The 25,484-nt window shown below is 40.3% G+C and overlaps 1 protein-coding gene across 1 annotated transcript in view; it reads right to left on the reverse strand.

Moving 5' to 3' along the window:
* The window catches only part of LOC125454115 (low-density lipoprotein receptor-related protein 1-like), a 1,886,982-nt gene that overhangs the window by 148,741 nt on the left and 1,712,757 nt on the right, over positions 1-25,484 (reverse strand). Inside the window, exons 68-69 of the mRNA XM_048534492.2 lie at positions 11,883-11,999; positions 6,291-6,397 (exon numbers count right to left, since the gene is read on the reverse strand). Of these exons, the coding sequence (XP_048390449.1) occupies positions 6,291-6,397; positions 11,883-11,999 (224 nt within the window). The remainder of the gene's footprint in view (positions 1-6,290; positions 6,398-11,882; positions 12,000-25,484) is intronic.

Consider the following 25,484-nt stretch of genomic DNA (forward strand, 5'->3'; position numbering starts at 1 on the left):
GACATGGAATAGATTCAAAAGTGTTTTCTGATGAGCCTATGGTGTATCTATCAAAATGAAATAGACCATACGGTATTTAATTGGGAATTTTTATTGTTGCTAAATGTGACACTGTGGCTCTGTGTGTAGCACTGCTGCCCTGCAGCACCAGGGGCCTCAGGCGGCTGTAGGTGTGAAGTTTGCTCCATGTCCGCATGGTTGTCTTTCAGGCATTCCAGTTTCCTCCCGCAAACTAAAGGCATGCAGGTTAGGTGGACTGGTGAGGCTAAATTGACCATAGTATTTAGGGATGTGCAGATGAGGTGAATTAGAGGAAATGCAGGGTTACAGGGATAGAGTGGGAGAGGGGGGGTGTAGACTTGATGGGCTGAATGATGTGTTTCCACATTGTAGGGATTTTATGACTTTGTGTCTCTATGGGGCTGAAATGATGATTCCACAAGGTGAAAAAATAAGATTTTTCAAGATGGTAGATAGAATCTATGGTGGAAGATGTTGAATTCCACATCAGATTGGTGCGGCTGTACACAATTAAGCTAAAACGTATAGTTTTGTGGGCTTCAAGTGTCACTTACAGCTCATTATATTGTTGGCTTTCACTTAAAAAAGACCATGAATAATATAAAGGACAAGGTAAGCTGCAGCACTCTGATATATGAGTATACGCACAAGGACCAGAAGTAGGCTATGTAGGTCTTCAAGCCTACTCTACCATTCAGTAAGATCATGGCCGATCAGATTGTAACTTAAACTCTGCATTCCCACCTACTCCTGAATAAACTTTCACCCACTTCAATAGCAAGAATCAATCTAACTCTACCTTAAAAATATTAAAGAATGTTTTATTCACCATTTGAATTCTAAAGACTCACGACTCCCCGAGAGCCAAAATTTTGCTTCATCTCTGACTTAAATGGGTCACTCCTGATTTTTAAACAATGGCCAGTGGTTCTTGATTCTCCTGACATCAGGTTATAGCCTAACTGGATGCTCACTGCATCCACAGCCCTCCATTTTTATGTTTTGCTCCCTCAGGCAGAGATACCAGGCTCATTTTAGTCACTTCACCTGATAAAGAGGTAGTTCTCCGAAAGCTTGTGATTTCAAATAAACCTGATGGGCGATAACCTAGTTGTGTGTGACCTCTGACTTTGTCCACCCCCCCGTCCAACACCCGCACCTCCACATTTTGATTCTCCCATTTGTGAACCAATTCTATCCCCTGTCTACCTTGTCAAAACATCTCAGGGTCTTATCTGTTTCAATCAAGTAATCTTTTACTCTGCTAAACTCCAACAGATACACACCGAGCCAGCCAAACTTTCTTCATAAAACAGCTCACTTATTCTACATTTTAACTTAGTAAGCCTTCTCTGAACTACTTCCAACACTGTTACATCTTTCCCCAAATAAGATGACTAATATTGTACACGGTACTCCAAATGTGACCATACCAGTGTCCCACATAACTAAAACATAGCTTTCTAATTTTGTATTAAATTTCCCTTGTAATAAGCAATGACATTTTATCAGCTTTCCTAATTACATACTGTACCTGCTGACTAATCTTTTATGATTCATGTGCGAGAACAACCAAATCTTTTTGCATCTCAGAGCCCTGTAATCGCTCACCAATTACATAATGAGTTTTTATTTTATTTTCCCTGCCAAATGGGCTCCGGTGAGATGTGTGTGGCAGATTTGAAGTGCCAATTTCCATGAGGCCCATTTCAATTTAGGAGCAACTCACACTAACTTTTATGCTTTCCACAAGGGGTGTGGCAAGATTCCCAGCAGACAGCAGTGAATTGCTATTGGATGGTCATTGTTCATTAAACACCTTGTGAGTGGTCCAACACATCACATTAACATTCAGCCTTCCAGCTTACCAAACTTGCCAAACAAGCTCGAAGTTGGGAAAATGTGATCAGGAAACCAACGTGAGCAACTGAAGGATTCAGCTTGCCCCTTGCTTCTAACAAATTCTATGCTTGAAACAAGACGTCAACACCTCAGGGAATGTTCTACAACCACTAGCCACACATGGCCACATCCATGGACATTGACATCCAACATGCGTCAACCTCCCTGAATTTTCATGGCACATGTGTGATCCACTTACAGGATGCTTCTGCACTTCAATGCTTCACATAAGGCTGCACTGTCAACTATCACTGTAATTGCAGCAGCAAGGACACTTCACACCTCAGGTGGCCAGGATGTGTTTCCAGCGTCTTTGCTCATTGCCACAGTGCACACTCACCTTTAGCCTACCCAGATGCTCACCACATCCAAGGTCTTGCATTGCCTTACCTGACCTTTTTATGTTTTGCCCCCTCAGCCAGAGATACCAGGGTTAATTTAATCACTGTCACGCCTTGTCATTTAACACATACACAGAGCCAGGAGCCTTTACATAGTGTCAACGGGCTTCTGTCAAGTCAAGGGTGATATCAGTAGGGTAGCCAGAGTCAGCTCCCTTTCCATATAAGGGGTAAATAGCTGAATGTTGAGCAGCCCACTGTTCATCTTGACTCACTGTGTTATTCTGGACTATTTTGTCCCTCATATTAAGTCAGAAGAAAATATTATAGATGATGAAAGTGGGTGACACAGCTATTCCTGTTGGTGAAGGTGGGGAGGGCCTCTGTTTGAGTGATTAGGCAGTGATGAGGAAGGGCATGCATGGTTAATTGTATCAGGGGTTGGGGTGGGTAACAGTGAATGACAGGTTGCCTCAAATAAAGGTAGAGAATCTTCTTGGTTTATCTTGCAACCTCAGCATTGACAACCTTTCGCACTGACAATGTGGACATTGCACAGCAGTCAACTATCTGATTGAAATGATCACTTAGAGAGCCAGCTCATTGTCCCTAATTATGTATGTGTTTAATTATGCACGTATTGCCTCAAAATCAGGACTGACATCTTTTGAAGAAAAGCCTGGCTAATGTTTTTTGGCTATCATTAGGGTACAATTGATTGAGTTCAGAGTTTTTTTGACAGAATACATTCTTGACAGAATTTTATTTTCAACATGCAATGGTTCTAACAGTTTCTCTTCAGGCTATGGAAAGAATGAGGAAAATATTTTTTAGGTTGCAACAGAACTCTATTCTCTGTTAGCTAATTACTGGGCAATGTTGAAATGTTGAAGGCAGTCAGGAAAATTTCAGTCTGTCACACACCATCCTAAAAGCAGGGTTGCATGGCAACAAATAGCATGAACATTCACACAAAGGAAGGTTGGTCAAGATTTTGTTTTAACGTATAAAGTACTAACCATTAAAATAGTCAGTAGTTGGTTAGAAAGCTACTGTTCCAAATTTTCAAAAGTGACGCAAGTAATTTTTGATTGCTAATAAAACCATTCAACTAGAATTATGAATTTTTTTACTGTTGGCTCACTGACTTTAGTATTAAAATTCACTAATTTTTCTGACTTCAAGAATTTTTTTTCAAGAAAGGCAGCAGGTGGCAGCCTACAGTTAGCAATATGAACACTGTAACTAATAAAACCTTGTGATCCTGGTCAGCTAGAATCTAGGTGATAAACTCCTGATGCATAGTTGGTTGCATAATGACGTTAAGTGTAATCTTCTATTATCGACAAAGAATTACCATTAACTCTGGTCCTATTACAGCCTACTACTATCCCTGGTTGCTTTATTAATAGTGATCCATTATCAAATCCAATCTTCCTCAGCACCAAGTACCAAGAGTCAGAAAATATATCCTTTGAAAGATAGCGTCAAGATTGACAATTATCCTGTGTTTCACCTTATTCCTGCGATCATATTTTTTCAACTAAATGCAATGGCAGATGTGAATATTTTGAAATTTGTTCATTTGAATTTCAAAATATAGCTTTCTATTCCAAATTTTTGATGCATGGAAAACTTATTTCAGACAACGTAAAATAGGTTTTTGCAGATAATAGTATTGGGAGAAAATTTAGCTGATTAGTTAAGAGTACTGTACTATATTATCAAGCAGTAACCAGGAGGTGACTGAAAACCGTGCTGAAAATATGGAGGTATTTAAAGGTGAAAGACTTCGGTGCTGCAAATGAAGTGATTTAACAGGGCAGTCGAGGCAGCAGCAGTTTCTATCAGAAATGCCAGAGTGAGAAGTGAGCAAAATGCACAGATGTCAAAGACAGGTTATTGGGAGGAGATGCAAAGCAGGTGATTCTGCTGAGGGAAGACAAAGTGAGGACACAGAAACGTTGGTAGAAGGCTTTAAACACAATACCTTGTGATTCAGGGAGTCACTTCAGATCAGCGAGGAAAAGGTGACAGATTTTAGTGCAACAATGTGTGGTTGTTGAATGTTGAACAAGTTGACATTTATGGACAGGTCAAGGAAAACGTTGAAGAAATTCAGCTTCAAGCACATTAAAGAGTAAATTAAGGAGTTCCTAACAGCATATGTGTTACAGCTGAAAAAAGGAATACTTTTGCAGAGCTGAATATTTGCTGTCTTGTCATGTGTGTGGAGCTTTGATGTCTAAACCGACTCTGAAGAGTACAAAAGCAGAGTTATAACCAGCCTAGGGATGAGTGTGGGGCAGAGAACTAGAGATTATGATGGGGACCAATCTATCAATGTTTATTTTTCTAACATTTAATTGGAAGTACAATCCATACGTTCATGTTTTCCTGTTTGGCAGAGTGTCTGATAGCACGGAGAGTAAAGAAAAGTGTTGGAGGTGAACATATGTATGTCCTTACAATAAATATGAAAGTGTGCTCAATGCCTATGGCTAGGATAACATGTAGATAAGGATGGAGACGGAAAGGATAGAGCAGACAATTCTGGATGACCATCAGAATGGCTGGGCTGATTAGCAACCTAATTTGGATGTGTTTCATTTGGACAGATTGGAGGGAAATTTCTTGAGTGCAGTTCGATGGAACTGATGGGATATGCTCATGTATACACAGAATGCCGTTGCTATCTTTGGCCAGGGCAGTCACAATGTGCCGTTCTGAGGAAGGGTCACTCGACCTGGCCTGAAACACTAACTCTGATTTCTCTCCACAGATGCTGTCGGACCTTCTGAGCTTTTCCAGCAATTTCTATTTTTGTTTCAGTCACAACAAGCATTGTATAAATTGAAATTAGATATGACTTGGATTCTGTTGATTTTATACACGGGCATATAGCTGGGGAGACAGTCTTAACTTGAAGAACCAAAATATTGCAGATGCTGAGGACCTAAAATAAAATAAAAATAATGCTGGAAAGACTCAGAAGGTCAGACAGCACCTATAGAGTAAAGAACAGAGTTAACATGCTGGATTTTCCTGGTCCTGTGGAGATTGGTTTGGTGGCAGGACTTGGAGCAAATTCAGAAAGAACTGAAATACAGGCAGAAGGTGCTGGAGAATCTCAGCAGGCCTGGCAGCATCTGCATAGACAGAATCTGAATTAACATTTTGAGTCCAACAAAAGAGCTTATCAGATCGATGACCTGTCCTGACGTTTCCTTGCCTCTGAACATTCTTGCTGAAATGACAGTGAGTGCGGCAGAGACAACCAGACTGGTTGCAACAGGTAGCCAATCAGGCCAAATAGTGCAACAATTAATGAGAGTTACCGCAACTCGGATCTTCCTTATTGGTCAGTGTATTGCGTATACGAGCTCATGTTGGCAAATGGGACTAGATTAGTTTATGACATCTGGTTGACATGGAGGATTTGGGCCGAAGGGATTGTTTCGTGCTGGACATCTCTGTGGCACTATGGCAACTGGGCTTCCATTGAGGTCTGAGCCCAGCAATAAATTGGCAGACTGGGCTGCCATAATATCTCCCGTCCATCGCTTCAACACAGGCCTGCTGCCTGTGACAGCCACAGTACCAGCCTCAGACCACACTATGGAAGAAATTGACCTGTGGAAAGGATCACCTGACAGCAGTGGCCTTGAGGGATGTTTACCTTTTATAAGTCTGAATGAAGACAGTGCCTTCATTTTGAGATGCTATTGCAGTCTCCTGCATTTCTGAAGAATATCTATCTGTCGTCATGGGGAGCCTAACCAGACATTGGATCTCAGAATTCACCAGCCCACTCACCATCCATAATTACAAGGCTTCCAGGGACACCTTCTTAATTCACTATCTCCGACCAAACTAGAAGTGATAGTCCTGTGAAGACCACCATTGGATTTCCCTCCCTAAAAGGTTTGTTAGTGGAAAGATGAAATACTGGATTCATACTGCATGCAGACAATGGATCAACTGTTATGTTCTATAACCTGGATAAAGTCATGAAAGAAAACTTACTTCATCTGAACTATCAGAGCAATCATAATCTCCATCGCATCTCCATCTGGCTGCAACACAACGACCATTTGCACAGGTAAACTCATTCATCGAGCAGGAGCGAAGTGCTAAGGTTTAAACGAAAGAAAGTAAAATGTTTTAATTTAATAATTATTGCAATTCTATGGTAGAATTGGTCAAGAACCAAACACAAAATTTCTCACACCATTTTAAATTTCACAATTATTTTGGTTTCAATGCAAGTTGAATGAACCAAAATATAAAATCGCTGAAGGTATTTGAGTTTTTACAGCATATTATGCATGAGTCTACATACAATTACTAAAATTTCAGAAGCTGTTTTAAAACCAATAAATTGTCTGAATTTAAATTTGTATGATCAGAAAAGTGGCCGAGTACAGAACTCGAAAAGAATTTCACAATCTTGATAGATGTTAATAGTGCTCAGATTACCATTACTGTAAGCATGGAGGCAGGTAACTTTTAACAAGATTGAAGAATGGCCCAGCAAGTGACCAAAATAACTGCGCAACACAAGTTTGGGTTTCAAGAATAACACATGAAAATCAACTTTGAACAAACATTACTTTTCAAGCAACTAATACACTAAATTCAGGAGCAAGTTCTTTCCCTATTAACTGGTTATTACGGCCAAAAGCAATGTTTATACATCACTCCAGAGTGGAGTATCAGTTTTGAAGGGAAATAATCATGGATGCTTTAAAGAAAGGCATATGGTTAGGTAGAATTTAGGCTTTGTAATTTGGTTAATCAGGAGAATCTAACTATTACGCATGCCAACATGAATATTTACCTCACTACCAATGGCACTGAAAGAAGAGCGTCCAGTAATTTTTGACAGTGGTAACTGTGGGATCTTGCTGTGCACAATTTGGCATTTCAATGCAACAATAGCTGCACAACAGACCGGTGTTTCTGGCTGCAAAATTTTTTTATGCTGTCCTAAATTTTTTTAGGTGCATGACATAAATATAAGCTGTTTATTTCAACAGTACTGTTTCCTCAATCAAACAAAGTTATTTTAAATAAAAGTATATTTTGACAAAGAGTATAATATATCAGGTAGGTACCATCTTGGTCTTTATTAGGTGGTTGCCCTATATTACAAACTCCATTGAGACAAGTAACTATTATTGTGGTGCTTGAATTTCCAAGCAAGCCATCAAAACAATTAATGATGGGATTCCTCATTTTAAGACTTACTATGACTAGCCTGCACACCTTTCCCCAACTCCCACCCCCACCCCGGTGTGGTATCCACTATCCCTCCTAACCTTCTGCTCTCTGATGCTGAAAGTTCTGTACTCAGCAACAGCCTCAGCTATATCCCTCTGCATCCTCATCCTAACGAATTTCGGGCACGGCATGCCACCAAACTCTTCTTCTACTGTCTTCGCCTCTGTGCTCATTTCTTTGGACAAGAGTCCTCTCCCCATCCCACAGAACCCTTTGCCCAACTCCAATACTCTCCCTCCATCTGGACCCCTCCCTCCAGCCTTTTACCTGCACTCGATCTTTTCATTGAGAACTGTCATTGTGACATTAGTCGCCCCAATTTCACTGCCCCTCTCAACAAATTCAACCTATCTCCCCTTGAACTGACTGCACTCCATGCGCTCAGATCTAACCCTAACTTTGTCATCAAGCCTGCCGATAAGGGTGGTGCTTTTGTAGTCTGGCGTACTGACCTCTACCTTGCAGAGGTTGAGCACCAGCTCTCAGATACATCCTCCTACCTTCCCCTGGACCATGGCACATCAGGCCATTGTATCCACGATAGTTCTGGATCTCATTTCATCAGGAGATCTTCCCCCATCTGCTTCCAAGCTAATGGTCCCCCAACCCCACACAGCTCGTTTCTACCTCCTGCCAAAATTCCACAAACAGGACTGTCGAGGTAGACCTATTGTTTCAGCCTGCTCATGCCCCACAAAACTCATCTCTTCCTACCTTGACTCAGTTTTCTCCCCCCCCCACCCCCCCACCCCCCGTCCAATCCCTTCCCACATACATCCATGATTCATCTAATGCCTTACGCTGGTTTCAAAACTTCCAGTTTACTGGCTCCAGCCACCTCCTCTTTACCATGAATGTGCAATTCCTTTACACATCTATTCCCCACCAAGAGGGTCTCAGGACTCTCCGCTTCTTCCTGGAGCAAAAACCTGAACAATCCCATCACCCTCCTCTGTTTTGTTGAGCTGGCCCTCGCCCTCAACAACTTCTCTTTCAACTCCTCTCATTTTCTTCAGGGTACCTGCATGGGCTGTAGTTATACCTGTCTCTTCATGAGGTATGTGCAACATTCCTTGTTCCAGTCTTTTTCTGGCCCCCACCCACAACTCTCTCTCTGATAATTGATGATATCATTGGTTCTGCTTCCCTCTCTCATATGGAATTGGAAAACTTCATTAATTTCATCTCCAAATTCCACCCTGCCTTCACTTTCACCTGGTCTACCCCTGACTCCTCCTTACCCTTCCTCGACATTTCTGTTTCCATTTCTGGGGATAGACTGGCCACTAATATCCATTAAAAACCCACTGACTCCAACAAATACCTGGACTATATATCCTCACACCCCACTTCCTGTAAAGCCTCTATCCCAGTCTCTCAGTTCCTCTGTCTCCGTTGCATATGTTCAGATGAGGGCAACTTTGACAAGGGACCCTCTGAAATGTCCACCTTCTTCCTCAACCAAGGATTCCCCAGCTCCATTATCGACAAGGCGCTTAACCAGGTCCGGCCCATCTCCCGCACTTCCGCTCTCAACCCCTTTTGTCCCACCTGCAACAGTGATAGGGTTCCCCTTATCCTCACCTACTATCCCACCAGCATCCACATCCAGAAGATCATCAGACGCCATTTCTGCTACCTCCAGCAAGATGCCACCACCAGACACATATTCCCCTCCCCTCCCTTGTCTGTCTTCCAAAGGGACCTTTCCCTCCGGGACACCCTGGCCCACACTTCCCTCAACCCCAGCTCCTCCCTACAGTCCCCGGCACCTTGTCCTGTAACCAGCGAAGGTGCCACACCTGCCCAGTTACCTTCACCCTCCCCAGTATCTAATGGCCCAAACATACCTTCCAGGTGAAGCAACACTTCACCTGCACTTCCCAGAACCTAGTCTACTGCATTCGCTGCTCACAATGTGGTCTCCTCTATATTGGGGAAACAAAGCATAGACTTGGTGACCACTTCGCAGAAAATCTACATTCTGCTCCCAATAAAGACCCTGAACTATCTTTCACCTGCCACTTCAATGTCCCACCTTGCTCCCTGCCCAAGATCTCTGTCTCTGGCTTGCGACAGTGTTCCAGTGAAGTTCAGCGCAAGCTGGAGGAACAACACCTCATTTTCCGCTTGGGGACCCTAAAGCCCTCCGGACTCAATATTGAGGTCAATAATTTTAGGGCCTAAACTTCCCCGTGTCCCAGTCCCCACCCCACACACCAGGCCTTGTTACCGCATAGCCTATCATTACAGACCCCTGGTTGCTAATCACTAACGTTCCCCATTAATAACTATTCACTCACCCAGCCTGATCATTAGTAACTCTTTTGTCTGTCCAATAGTCTTTCCGTCTCTTTGCGTTCTATCCTATCGTTTACTCCCTACCACACCCACGTCCCTATTTTCTGACATTTTCCCAGCCACCATCAGTTCTGAAACATTAACTCTGTTTTCTCCTTCATATATGCTCCCAGACCTGCTGAGCATTTCTATTAACTTTGTTTTTGTTCGTGAATTGAATACAACACTGGCTGAAAGCACAACCAACTATAAATTTGAGCCCATCCAAAACTCTTGTTGCCGGTATTCTAACAGTTCACACGAAAATTTAAAAATTTCACACTTTTGTTCAATATGGTACCTAAGGTTACAATTTCCACAACCTGTTCAAGTCCTATTTCACTCTGAAATTTCTGTGGTTCTCGATTCATCCAGCTTAAATCGTCAGCACAGTGATGGAAAACAGTACGAGCATTGTCGCGATGTGGTACTCACTCAGCAACAATGTTACGATGCTCAGCTTTGGTTCTGACAAGTGCATTGCACTTCAAATTCCCAGTCCTTCAATCAAACATAGGCAAAGGAGCTGAATTCCAGAGGTGAAGTGAGAGTCAATGCCTTTGAAATCAAGGCAACGTTTAACCATGTGTAGCATCAAAGAGCTTAAGGTAAACTGGTGTCAGTTAGAATCAGGAGAAACTCTCCACAAGCTTGAGATGTACCTAGCACAAAGGAAGATTAATGTGGTTGCTGCAAGCAAAATATCTAATTTCCAGGACAGCTGTGCTGGAGCCCCTCAGGTTAGTGTCCTGTGACCAAACATCTTCACAGCAGGAATGATTTACCTTTCAGTATAAGGGTGCTGATGATTGCACCTTACCAAGTGAGACTCCTCGAATACTAAGCTAGCCCATGCTCACATGAAGCAAGATGCAATGGAGGAATGAATTGTTAAAATGCCAGATAATCTCCAGCTCCAACAAGAAGGAACCCGACCTGGAAAGCTGTTGTTTATTTGTTGTGTACGTAGAAGTATACAGGACTGCACTTGCTCATCTCACTTGAAGTCACACAATTTGCACCAGGACATAGATTTAGATTATAACTGTGTGAAGAATTTTAGTGGAATACTGGCATACAATTTTCTGGACTCTTATACTGTTGGAAACTCTGCAGGTCTGGCTCACTAATCCAAGGCCACTTTGTTAAACTGATGACTTGAAAAAGTCTGGAATGTTACAATGGCAGCAGCTGATCTTTTAGCCATGTAAGGCACACACTATATATGTTTAAATAAGCTAGGTTATCGTCGTGGCAATGCACCCCTTACACGTACACTTGGTCATTGAATGTACGGACTGGAAAGCAGAAAAGGATTGCCAGTTACCCAGGGGAGAAGCTTCAAACAGAAACATAAATCTGAAAAGATTGCAGTTTTTAAAATAGTCATTGGGCTGCATGTTGCATTCTTGTGCTGGGACCGTTGTGAGATAGATGTAATATCTTTTGTGTGTTTGCTATTCTATAGTCAGTGCGTGTCAGACAGATTTAACTTAGGTGAAAGCCTCATTTGCTAAACAAGCACCTCCATGATGTTGCTTTTTGTAATAACTGCATTGTGAGATTCAACTGTATAAGCTGGAGTGAATTGTTTTAAACTTTTTAAGATTTTAGCAAACAGTCCAGATTTGATAATTGTGATAAATGTAAGTATAAAAGTAATCTCTCCTATTATTTCTCTCCAATAGGAAATTGAGTATTTGTTAAGTATTTATGTTAATATGTCACAGTTGCATCAATAATTCCAAGGTCACAAAAGGCATACGTCTACATCTAGTATAGCATTTTTTTAATGTTAGTTCAGCCTTAGCATCATCATGACAGTGAAATCAAGCCTTCCTTCATTGTTTGTTCTTAAAGATTATTCACTAAAATTACTAATCAGAAAATCTGTTTTGTGTAATGCTGGCAACTGAATTCTATGCAATCTGTTTAATGGCACTGTTGAATTGGGAAAGTTACTTAATCAAATATCAAAAGTAATGATGAACTCACCACATGATTCTTCATCTGAGTTATCTCCACAGTCATTATCATAGTCACACTGCCAATGCCCAGGTACACAGCGATTGTTCTTGCACCGGAACTGATATGGTTCACAAGTTCTTTCATCTAGAAAATATTTAGGTCATGTGATCATTGTCGTTTCTCATTAGTAGTCTTTTAATCTTGAAATACATCTTACCTGGTCAAATTACAAAGGAACGCAGATCATTTTATTGTATTATTGGTGATAGATTGATACTAGAAGCAAAATTTGTCAGTCCACTTGGTAGATGGTGTGGGGCTGAATGTTGTATTATGGGGAAGGTACACAAATGGATTTCCTGACTCCCTTAAATCAGTCCAGAGTGGGAATGGTCCAGATCTGTCTTCTACCTGATCAAAAGTTAAGAAACTGAAATAGTCATGTGAGGGTCTCATGTTGCCACCACTGGCAGCACTCAGTTGGGGTCGAGGGCAGGACTAGAGTTTTGGATTGCATGCCATGTGAGAAAGCCACCAGGCATATCCTGGCAGGTATTTCTGTGCCAGGTGGGATGCGTCCATTGTTCTTTCACATAGAGGGACATGCAAGGCAGCTATCCACAGGAAACCAAACCATTGGCGGCATGGCAACTCAGTGTGAGCACTGCTGTCTTACAGCGCCAGGGAGCCAGTTCAATTCCAGCTTTGGATGACTGTTTGTGTGGGGTTTGAATGCTCTCCCAATGTCTGCATGAGTTTCCACTACCTCCTCCAGTTTCCTCCCACTGTCCACAGATGTGCAAGTTAGGTGGAGTGGCCATGCTAAATTTCCCACAGTGTTCAGGGATGTGTAGGTAGGGTGCATTAGCCATAGGAAATGTAGGGTTAGGGGTATGGGTCTGGGTGGGATGCTCTTCGGAGGATTGGTGTGGACTTGTTGGGCTGAATGACCTGTTTCCACACTGTGGGGATTCTATGGCCCATATTGCTACAATTAGGCCTTGTGTGATATTTTTCAGTTGCCTTGATATTCTCTAGCATATTGATGAACGTGCAAATAGGCTAGTATATGTCATCAAATGATTTAATAATTGGAGCAATGTTAGTCAGCAAATAGAACCTGTTTGAACAACACTCCTGGACATTTTTAACCATTAATAAGCAACTCTTCCTTTAGTTTACCAATTATTGCTACAGCCTTGGAACAATTTATGTTGTGAGTCAATAAAACATGCAGGGCCTCCCTGTGATCTGGGAATTCAACAATGTTCAAGAGCCTTGGCTGATTACAATATCAAGAGTGCCTACAGTATCCATTGATGTTGCCATTACTGAAAGTTTGTCAGTTTCTAATTACTTAGCAACTCTCAACGCTGGAATAGCAACCTTGAAAGAAAAAACGTATGGGAAACACAACCCTACAGGAGCTAGAAACCGTGACAGGTGTAGTCAGCTGACTAATTGGGATTTACTCAAAATAATGACCTCGGTTAAGTTCCCAGTTGGTGTACGGGTCCACTGCTGCAGCCTTTAAATTCTACTCTGTTTCGCTGTCAGATAATGTCCATGTGAGGACTGGTAGCTACATCAGTGCAAATCGTCACTTTTAGATAAAGATTTTACATCCCAAGTGCACATCATGATCAATGACCATGTTGTCCCTTATTCAAAATAAATGGATGAGACAACATATCAAACCTTTTACATCATCTCTGGGATAATGCCACTGTGATCAGGTTTCCGTCGGTTTTATACACATTAATCAGATGGCTGATCTCTTTGTGATTAGCTGAATATAAAGATGTTCACTAAAGTGCTCTTGTGATGCAGCGGTAGTGTTCCTACCTCCAGGCCTTAGGCCTAGGTTCAAGTCCTGCTTGCTCCAAAGGTGTGTCATAACACACCTGAGCAGGTTATCTACACTCTAATTAGAGATTGACAGGAGATCGGCAAAATAATAAAAGCCTGAAGACAGAAAATTCAATTGTTTAACATTTAAATAGTTCTCATAATATTTTGAGAAGACCATATTAAAATTTACACATATAAACATATCTTGATTTGATATAAAATGCAGTAAATTTGTACTTGGTTTTGCCAAGAAATGATTGATTTCCACAACATTTTTATTCTTTAGTCGCTGTTCAGAAGACATCTTCATGCTCCAAATGTTTTGCACAGCAAACCATTTCTCATGAATTGCACATTTTAGGAAGGCAAGCGAAATACTTTGTTGTGGTATATATCTGGCATTTATGAGCACAAAGCTCTGCATATTGTACTGCATTTCTGCTGCATTATTCATTAACTGTTCCATGGCATCATAGTGAATCATCATCAAAAATAACTTGATTCTAAATGACTGTATGTTTGACTCCCTGATTTTAATACAGTACCAACAACTTTACATGGAAACATCTTCCATTTCCAATTGTGCTATATAGGAAATATCATATATTCCCAGCAATGATATGACAGAGTGTCATTGCAATAATGCAATTTCTTTCAACTATACCCTGGTTATTTTTTACCAACTTGACTCGGTGAAAAACAGTGGTTGAAGTGAAGGAATATACATGTGTTACTTTCCAAATGAGTGACTTATAAAGATGACTCATGTATCTCTAAAGTAAAAATACCAGTGCACTGACTAGAACACTTGCTGTGGGTCAAAATGCTAGAAATCAGCTTTGTTTTGCAGTGCAATTTGTGAGATTATCCGATGAGTTCAAACTGTTGCCCATGAGAATGAGGCTCATGTACTTTGTTGAAATTATCTATTAAGGTGCAGCAATTAAATGTAAATGAACTGTGGCAGTCCAACACCCACCTTCTAATGATCAGCAGCATTGACAGGAATGAACTGCTTGTCACAGTGTGTTGCTAAACGATGTAAATGAACAAGAGCAGGACAGGAAACTGAGAAAATGGGAGACATTTCTCCACAAGATAATGCTTCAAATTTATGCAACCATAGTTTTGTACTCAAACTTGAACAGAATAACTGCCTGCTTGCAATGTCATTGAAAACCTATTGCGATTATCTGAAACAGAAAATGAATTAACAGTTCCAACTATACGCCAGATTTATGACTGAGGCCAATTTATGTTATATAGGCGAGGGCATTAGTGTTTGGTGGAGCAAAATTGCTAGATAGAGTTCAGAACATGGACATTATATTTGCTATATATTAATAATTGCTACGTACGATTGGCCATTTGTCATCTACTTTCCTTGGATAAGCTATTGATTTTCTCCGGAGGTTTGCCCAAGATCTATGTTTAATGTGAAAAGAATGTTAAAAGAAAATCTCAACAACTTTGCCTAAGGTTTGTGTCAAGTAGAAAAGCTTTATGAATCCCTTTGCCTGCTGTTCCTCATAGGACATATAAAATGTTAATAGAAAGGCAAGATTTAGTTCAATGTTCAACATGAAAAAAGGTCAGGGAAATGGATTCCATCAAAATGTTTGCTGTGTGGAATTTGAAGGCAAACAAAATTACAGTATGACTGAAATTCCTACTCTGTACACTTTAACCAACCTACAACAGAAGAATATAGATGGACTTTTCCAGGAAGAGAAATGCAAAACCAGTTTATAGTAAGACTGCAGAATACAGCAGTGGTTCACTCTTGTTGAAATATTATACATGCTGGACATTTTTCAAATCCTTTGACTGTGCATCACTGTTTACTACACCATACACAATGACAGAAATAGGGCATACCTAAAGTAAAAGCAAAAATAATTTCTTAAATCAGACTACAATGTATAAAAGACGATCAAATTTTAAGGCTAATCAACAAGATACAAAGGATTTGAAGTTTAGATACTCACAAGAATATTTTGGCTGTTTCCACTTGTAACAGCTTACAGGACAAATGTCAGTAAGACTAAAACAGTTGGAATCCATCATAGGATTAATGCAATAATGCTTCTGCACAATGATTGTCTTCAGATAGTGTATTCTGAAAACTTCAGCTGGATAACTGGGCAACACATAAAATACTCTTACATGCAATGAAACTTCCAACATTACATACATATATAATACATATATGGTGCCTTTCCTTTAATGCATTTTTTCATCAGCCAATTAATTACACAGAAACCTTTTCCAATATTAGTGAGTAAATGGTCACTTGGAATGTGGCAGAATGAGCTCCAAGTGACTTAACCACTGATATTTCTGCCATGGCATACCAAGGATGTGGGCCAAGTGCTGGAAAATGGAATTAGACTGGATCGATGGTTGTTTTTAACGGGTGCTGATTCACGGGCCTAATGGCCTCATTCTGTCCTCTACAATTCTGTAGTTTCCCACTTTGCTGCCAGCAAGTACTGAAATTCTGCTTGAATCACAGCCAGTGGCAAATCAGACTTGTGTTTCAGCTAGCCAGTTTAAGAGTGGAATTCCACCACTCTAGCAGCCGTCAGGTTATTAACCTGCATCAATGATGTTTCCTCCATCGTATGGTCAGATGGAGGGATTTCAATACCCAGCACTGTGCAACTCCTCAGATACTGAGGCAATCTGTGCTTACGTGCATCAGACCTGGAAAACATCCAGGCTTGGGCTGGTAAGTGGCAAGTAAAAGTAGTGCCACGCAAATGCCAGGCACTCACCATCTCCTACAAATAGAATCTTTCAACTGCATCTTTCGGACGTTACCATTGCTGAATCATTTGCTATCATCATTTCGGGGTTACCATTGAGCAGAAATTGTACTGGAACAGCCATTTAAACATCTGGATACATCAGAATAAGGTTCTAGACCCAAAATGTCAGCCACCCTGCTCCTCTGATGCTGCTTGGCCTGCTGTGTACATCCAGATCTACACCTTGTTATCTCAGATTCTCCAGCATTGGCAGTTCCTACTATCTCTGATACAACAGAAGGTAGGATTTCTGTGGAACTTTCTGTCTCTCACCGTCTGTACAAGGCAAAGGCCAGGAGTGCAATGGAATAAACTCATTGTGCCTGGAAGAATGCAGTTCCAACAACAGTCAAGAAGCTTGACAATATTCAGAACAAAGCAGCCCAGTTGATTAGTGTCCTATTCACTACCTTCAATCTCTCCCTTCATCACCGCCACACTGTTATAGCAGTGCATATACCATTTACAAGATGGTCCACAGTAATTCAGAAGGGCTTCTTTAAAAGCATCTTCCAAACCCATGATCTTTACAAACTGACAGAAATATGCTATACACCAAGGACTGCAGCAATCAGAAATGCAACACGCCCACTGCCTTCTCCTAGGCAAATAAGAATGGCCAACAAAAGCCAGCCTAGCAGTGATACTAATGAATTAAATACAGCCCCTTGAACATGATTAGACTCCATTTCTCTGCTTGCTACGTGTGCAAGTACAATTTGTCTGAGATCAGGCAAGCTATCAAAAAGAGAGAAACATTTCTAAAGCAAAAAAAAACAAAAATGAAAATAAAATTTCTGCAAACGTTACCACTTAGAACATAGAACATATAGAACATAGAACAATACAGCGCAGAACAGACCGTTCGGCCCTCAATGTTGTGCCAACCCATGAACTAACCTAAGCCCATCCCCCAACACTATCCCATTGTCATTCATCTGCTTATCCAAGGACTGTTTAAGTGCCCCTAAAGTGGCTGAGTTAACTACATGGGCAGGCAGGGTGTTTCATGCCCTTACCACTCTCTGAGTAAAAAACCTGCCTCTGACATCTGTCTTAAATCTATCACCCCTCAATTTGTAGCTGCGCCCCTCGTACAAGCTGACGTCATCATCCTCGGAAAAAGACTCTCACTGTCCACCCTATCTAATCCACTTATAAATTAAATGGTGTAATGGAAGCCAGGTTCACACACTGGCCGTATCCCCAATTCAAGTCAATCTTCAGGCCAAGTTTCACTGAATTGCATCTATTTGTTGAATGAGGTTCTTTAACATTGTGGCCTTCCCTATCTCCTCAGTTCAACGGACTGATTCCGAGCTGGCTGAGACACAGCCAGTGTACTGTGTTCAAGTAAATAAAGGGTGAGTTGGTGATGGGATACTGGCCTCTGTACAGTTATTGCAGATAATAATGTATTAATATGCATTAATTTAACTTTGTGAGGCATGGAAAAGCAAGAACATTGCCCACGTCTCACCACACTTTCCCTGGTCCTTTACAATTTGCCTCAGAAGAAATCTGCAGTCCATTCTTTGCCTGTCAACATTTGCCAACATATCCTGTTATTCTCTTTACGTTGGAGGCAACTGGCTGACAGGATATTAATGAGAACTAAACACAAAAGAAAAGGGTCTAGTGTCCCTCAGCAACTTCAAAGCAGCAAGTCCAATGACTCCTCCCCCTTCAGAAGCATGGTAAGCATGCCTTGTAATCTCCATATCCATGGCAAAAATAGAATTCAGCTCACAAAGGACAAATCTGAGTATTAAATAATTTTTGATTCAAAATATTCAGGAATATCAGGGGAGAAGAAAGAGGAAATGGATAAACGAAGGAGGAAAACATTTTAATGCATCAGGTATTTATGATCATATATGAAATGCCTGAAAGGGGTTGGGCGTTTAAAATAAAGTGAGATAATACATGAAAGGAATGAAACTATAGATTGAAGGGGAAAAGGTGGTGTTGTATATTTGGTAAGTATGGTGGGCTGTTTCTTAAGAGCCTAAACTCATGCAATAATGATGTAATTAGTCATTCTGAGTGGGAAGCAATTTAGTTTAACTTTATTACCTGTAGAATAAGCACCCTCATAATAAAACTCCTGCTATTTTAACACTCTTGATCATTCTTGAAAATTAACAGATGTGTGAGTAGGACTGATTAAATTGCTCCTGCAGGAAGCTGACTTGTAATATCTACAAATACATTGAGGATAACTTGGGAGAGAATAGGACTCTTTAAAGATCTCCAAGGCTGCCTATGGATGAAACTGCAGTAGATAGGGGAAATACTAAATGAGTACTTTGCATTGGTGTTTACTGCGGAGAAGGGAATGGAAGCAAGACGACTTTGCGAAATAAATAACAACATCTTGAAAAATATCCATACTGCAAAGGAGGAGGTGCTGGGCATCTTAAAATAGTGGTGGTCTTGTGGAATTCATTGCCACAGAGTGCAGTGGAGGCCAGGACGTTAGATGCCTTCAAGGCAGGGATCGATAAATTCTTGATCTCACAAGGAATCAAGGGCTAGTGGGGAGAGTGCAGGGAAGTGGAGTTGAAATGCCCATCAGCCATGATTTAAATGGCGGAGTGGACTTGATGGGCCAAATGGCCTTACTTCCACTCCCATGTCTTATGGTCTTATGGTCTTAAAACACATGAAGGTGGATAAATGCTGGGATCCGGTCAGGTATACCCGAGAACTCTGTGGGAAGCTAGGGAAATGATTGCAGGGACCCTTGTTGAGATATTTGTATCATCGATAGCCACAGGTGAGGTGCAGAAGACTGGAGGTTAGCTAATGTTGTGTGAATATTTAAGAAAAGTGGTAAAGAAAAACCATGGAATAATAGGCTGGTGAGCTGGATATCCATGGTGGGCAAGATTTTGGAGGGGATCCTGAGGGACAGAATTTACATGTACTTGGAAAGGTAAGGACTGACAAGTGATAGTTAATGCAGCTTTAAGAATGGGAAATTGTGTCTCACTAAATTAATTGAATTTTTTGAACAGGCAACGAAGAAGATTGCTAAAGAGAATGGCGGACATGATCCATATGGTCTTCAGTAAGGCGTTTGACAAGGTTCCTCACAATAAATTGTTAATGAGGTTTGATCACATGGAATATAGAGAGAACTAGCCATATGGATACAGAACTGGTGCAAACGTAGAAGACAGAGGGTGGAGGTGAAGGATGGTGGCGGAGGTTTGCTTTTCAGATTAGAGGCCTGAAACCAATAGTATGCCACAAAGTTTGATGCTGGGTCCACTGCTTTTTGTTATTCATATCAATGATTTAGATGTGAGCATAGGAAATATGGTAAGTAAGTTTGCAGAAGACAAAAAATTGGAGGTTGCAGTGGACAGCCAAGAAGGTTACCTCAGAGTACAATACGACCTTGATCAGATGGGCAGGAGTGGGTTTAGAGTTTAATTTAGAAAAATGTGTGTTGCTGCATTTTGGAAAGGCAAATCAGGGCTTAGTGGTAAGGTCCTGGGGTGTGTTGCTGATCAAAGAGACCTTGGATTGCAGGCTCATAGTCATTTGAAAGTGGACAGACAGGTAGACACCTTTGTAAAGAAAGTGCTTGGTATGTTTGCCTTTATTGGTCAGAGCATTGAGTATAGGAGTTTGGAAGTCATGTTGCAGCTGTACTTCAATTAGGCCACCTTTGGAACGTTGCATTCAGTTCTTGTCTCCTTGCGGTTGGAAGGATATTGTGAAACTTGAAAAGGTTCAGAAAAGATTTCCAAGGATGTTGCCAGGGTTGGAGTGTTTGAGTCATAGGGAGAGGCTAAATAGGCTGGGGCTATTTTCCCTGGAATGTCAGAGGCTGAGGAGTGGCCTTATAGAAGTTTATAAAATCATGAGGGACACAGATTGCGTGAATAGGCAAAGTCTTTTGTCCAGGGGCAGCAGAGTCCAAAACAAAAGGGCATAGATTTATAGTGTGAGGGGAAAGATTTAAAAGAGCCTGAAGACGTAACATTTTCATGCAGAGGGTGTTGCATGAAAGGAATGAGCTGCTAGAGGAAGTGGTGGAGGCTGGCACAATTACAATATTGAAAAGGTATCCAGTTGGGTATTTGAATAGGAAGGGATATGGGTCAAATGTTAGCAAATGGAACTAGATTAATTTCGAATATCTAGTTAGTGTGGATGAGTTGGACTGAAGCATTTGTTTCCATGCTGTACGCTCTATGGCTCTCTGGTCTGAATAGCTTCCACCTATGATGCAACTCTATTAACCCTATGATTCCAAATATCACATCTCAAATTATTTGTTAACCCCTACTCGATCACCGTACGAGTCTACCTGTGAATGATTTTCAACTCACAAATATTGTATTTTGGAAAGAGAGTCAAATCTCAACTAATGTTTGACCATATTTCATTCAACAGGTTCATAAATTTTCCTGTGGATAGCACAGTGCAGCTGGCATTTTATCAGAAAAATGCCAAAATGAACAGGAACATACAGTATTTTTTGCAATCCAATGTGATTTTGACAAGAACATGCAGGAGTTGGCCATTTGACCATGCTCTGCTATTCAATAAGATTATGGTTGATCTGACATTAGTCATGTCCACTTTCCTGCCCTTTCCCTTTATTCCTTGATTTGCCCGATTGATGAAGAATCTATCTATATCGGGCTTAAATAAACAAGGACTCTGTTCCCACAATTCTCTGTGGCAAGGCATTCCAAAGAGACTGAACCCTCTGAGAGAATTTCCTCCTTTTGTCCACCGTAAAATAGTGCCTATTAATTCTGAAACTCTCCACACTTTGATGCCTTTTGGTCTTAGAACCTCCCAACTGTGTAAACATCTCAGCATTTACTTTTTCAAGCCCCTTCAGAATCCATTCTGTTTCCCACAAGGGGAACCATCTCAGCATTTACCTTTTCAAGCCCCTTCAGAATCCTATATGTTTCATCGTGGTCATCTCTCATTCTTCTAAATTACAATAAGTAGTGCTCAAACTGTTTAACCTTTTGCTCATAAAACAATCCGTCTATTCCAGGGATCTATCCTTGTGAACCTTCTTTAAACCTTCTTTAAACTGTCTGCAACTGACTGACTGATCCTTGCAAAAATATTGCATGCATCTGTGTGTTTGGGCTTAGTTATAATGGTAAGTAAGTCTGGTAATATCGATTAGACATATAGCATTCGATCTCTAATTGTCTATTGTTTCTTCCTGGGAAAGAACATTCACAGCTCATCCATCTATAGTTTGATGGAGCAAAGTATCACAACTTGTTAAACTTCATCAGTAAATAATTTGAGAGGAAACTCTCTTCAGGTACACGTGGAAGCAAGTCATATTTTCACTGGAATGAAGTCACAGAATCTCCGAAGCAATTTTCTGCATTTTCTCAAACACACATATGCTTAAGGGATATTTCAAAGCAACAGGCCACAGGGAGTATTAAAAATTAGAGCTAGCCAGATAACCCAGATGTTTGTGCATGAATGAGCTAGATTTCTGTTTTTTTGTTTCACCTATTTTTCTAAACAACCTGTTCAGAGTTGTAATCTCTGGAGCAGGTGGGACTTGAACCTCAAACTCCCAGTCCTGGGGTAGGGACACCAGAAATGTTTGGCAAGGGAGCCACTAATGAACCAGAGATAGTATAGTTTATCTCACCCACTGACCACTGGTTCCCCATACTGATACAACAAATTCAATTCACTCTGTTATTTTTCTTTTTCCTTATAATGCTCTTTTCTTTTTGAAAATCCCCCACACCACCACAGTAATGGTTATACTTTTCCCCAAATTACTCATGGCTGTGTGAAATGTATTTGTGTTTACAGCAACTTAGTGAAAAGACACCATTATTATCTTTTATGTCTGACCACCAAGAAAATTCCCATTTGGCCAATTGAACATTAACAGGCGGCGCCAGATTTTGCTGTGAGCTGTTAATGAATAGCATCTGGAGTTTGTTAGACTTGTGATTGCTCTTAAACTTTCTACAGGTTTTTGTATGGTGAGTTAGTCCCAGTGGGACAGCCAAATATAACACCATGTGTGAACAGAGCAATGAATGGTGCATCATCTTGATTCAGCAAATTTGAGAACTATTAACAAGCAGTTTAGGCTCGGGGGTGCATGCCGGAAATAATGAGTTCAACATGAAATAGAAGCTAAGAAGAAAAAAATAACCAATAACAAAAGATTTAAAAGGGAAATAAATGTGTTCTTTTATGGAAGAAAATCTTCAGCAATAATTAAAAAGGGCTTGTTCAGTTGTAATTACACTGTGTCAAAATTAGACCCAATAAACAAGCCTTAACTTTTTATGGTGAGTTTGGTCTCCAATTACTTTGCCTGAACAAAATTTCATGTTGTTAAAACATTTGAATGAAAAATCTAGTGTCATGATACAATTTTTATCAAGCTTATGAAGAAATGATTGGCCCAATCCTGCAACATTTAAACTAAACATTGTGCACATAGTTCATCACTTCTTTATCATCTTCCTTTTCTGATCTTTCCCTTCATGGTATGTAAATAATTCCAGCCTTGTTAAAGAGTTTCTCCATTGATCCTTTGTAGTTTAGTGTACTCTTCCATTTAACCATGTTTGTTACACAAAACAACCTAATCAGTAAAATTGCTCTTTGTCTCATCAATATTTTCAAAACAAAGTCAACCTTGTGTGCAGTATGAAGTAATAAAAAGCACAATTGTTTTGTCAATTTATCTTATCCAATCAGTAAAGAATGTTTGCAGTCCCCTGCATCATATCTTGTAAAGGTATCTTGAAAGAATCTGTGAATTTCTTTGACTCCATTCGCCAGAAGAAGTAGGACATTCAGCCCTTTGAATCCCCCTCACCCTACAATGGGATCATAACATCAATTAACAGCAATTTCTTATGTAATCTACATCTCCAATAATGTTTTTTTTAATATGCAGACATCTATTGCTCTGAGATCGAACATACTCAATGACTGTTTCCACAGTTTTCTGTGGCAAAGAGTTCTCAAGGTTTAGCATGGAGTGAAGAAATTCCTCTTCATCACTGTATTAAATGGCCTGCCTTGTATCCTGATGCTGTGTACCATGGGGTCCACCCAAAAGTTGAAGAAACATCCTCCTTGTATCTACCCTGCCAATCCCTGTAGTTTTGTTTGTTTGAATGATATTTCCTCCCATGTGTCTAGACTACAGACAATATCAATGATGATCTACAGTAGCCAGTGGAAAAAGAGATTCTTCTTGACTTTTTAAAATTGTTTTCTCAAAAATGTTTTTTCAGAGATTATCACAACAGATGGATTTTGGCAGTTCAAGAGCATCACCCATTTCTCAAGTCAAATCAGTAATGGACAATAAATCAGGGCTTGGGCAATAGTACTCAGTATGCCAAAACAAATATAAAACAACCTTGACATCTTGATGCTTCAGCTTTAAATAATCTGTGACTTATAATATCCTTAATGATACTACTACAATGACAACCTACTTTCAAAATGAGTATACAGTTGTGCTATGCATATGATTCAATAGAGGTAATAAATCTCATGGCTTTCCATTGTTCTGCCTTCATAGCTTGAATGCTTCTCAAACACCCTGATTGCAGCAACCGAAGATGCAAGCTGTCCAAGCCCCAGTGTGGTTTCAGCACAACCATTTCTGTCGTAAATTGTATACTGATTTAGTAGTTTCATCCAATTTATGATTCCATTAACTAAATACTCTCGCAAAGTCTGTCAGCAACTGTTGCTCGTGTCATTAAAATGATTCATATGGGCTCTTCAGTGTTGTTGCTTTTGTAGACATGCATGGACTTGCAGTTCTCTTCAGACAAGTTTAGATCTTGCAGTTTTCTTGCACTGAGAGACAATCATCTCAACTCAGCACCAAAAAGCACATTATTAAAAATACTTTGGAGTATAATTTCCCAAACAAGCAGATAAGGAATTATTTACTTTTTGTTCTCACCTTCCTCCTCCTCTGGCCTGCCTAGAAATCCACAACATCTCACTCCTACCTATTTTTCCTGCTTAAGTCTTAAACTTTAGTGTACTATTTTAAAACAATTGTGTCCTGATTCTTAAGAATACCTGGACCCAACACACCCACACCACCTGTTGTGCATCCTCTGCTGCTTGATGTTTTGTATTGTCATTCAGGTGTATCGTATAAACTGCATTCATGAAACATTCATGAGTGTCTGCCAAGGAGCAGTAATACAAATCACTATAAGGACACAACATGATCTTTATCTACCCTGACAATACTAACGGTGATTCAATTATGACTGTCACTTGAGTTATCCTGTACAAGGTTATACTCTCTCAGACAATACCCTGTATATACTGAACAACTTGGGGAAGCATCTCTTTAGTCTGTCCATCTTTAAAAACTCATCAGGTCAGAAAAGTTGGAAACCAAACTGATCACAATGAGACATCTCCATGGAGACAGAAAAGTAAAATCAGAGGTACCCAATGCTTTTCTGCTCTTGACAGAATCCTGTGAGAAGCATATTTTAATTGAATTTGCAGAACCAGGACATGCTCATGGAATAAGTACCAATATTTCCAGCTCCAACAAGCCTCATAATTTGATGAGCAGTGGAAATGACTGTGCCTGTCCCTGGGTCAGATGTATGCAAGCATGTCCAAGTTGTTACACATTTAAATGATTCAAAGGTAATCAAGCTGTGAGAGCAGTTTTAAAAAATATTTGTTCAAATAGTTTTTCTAAACACAAACATCTATTTCTTTTTACAAGTTTAATGTTAGTTGCTTATTTGACCAGGGAAAATAGTTATAGATTATCTCTTGTTCATTTATAATGTGAATTGGCCATTTTAACAAAATGTAATTTTAACAGTTGAAGTAAAATCCTTAAAGTAACTCACGAGAAGGTAAACATCACTATATCTGAGGAATTTTCTTTCTGCAGGCAACATTTCTGTTCTTTGGTTTAGAGGTACTG

The sequence above is a fragment of the Stegostoma tigrinum genome, chromosome 7 (assembly GCF_030684315.1).
Source record: "Stegostoma tigrinum isolate sSteTig4 chromosome 7, sSteTig4.hap1, whole genome shotgun sequence".
NCBI classification, from domain to species: Eukaryota; Metazoa; Chordata; class Chondrichthyes; order Orectolobiformes; family Stegostomatidae; genus Stegostoma; species Stegostoma tigrinum.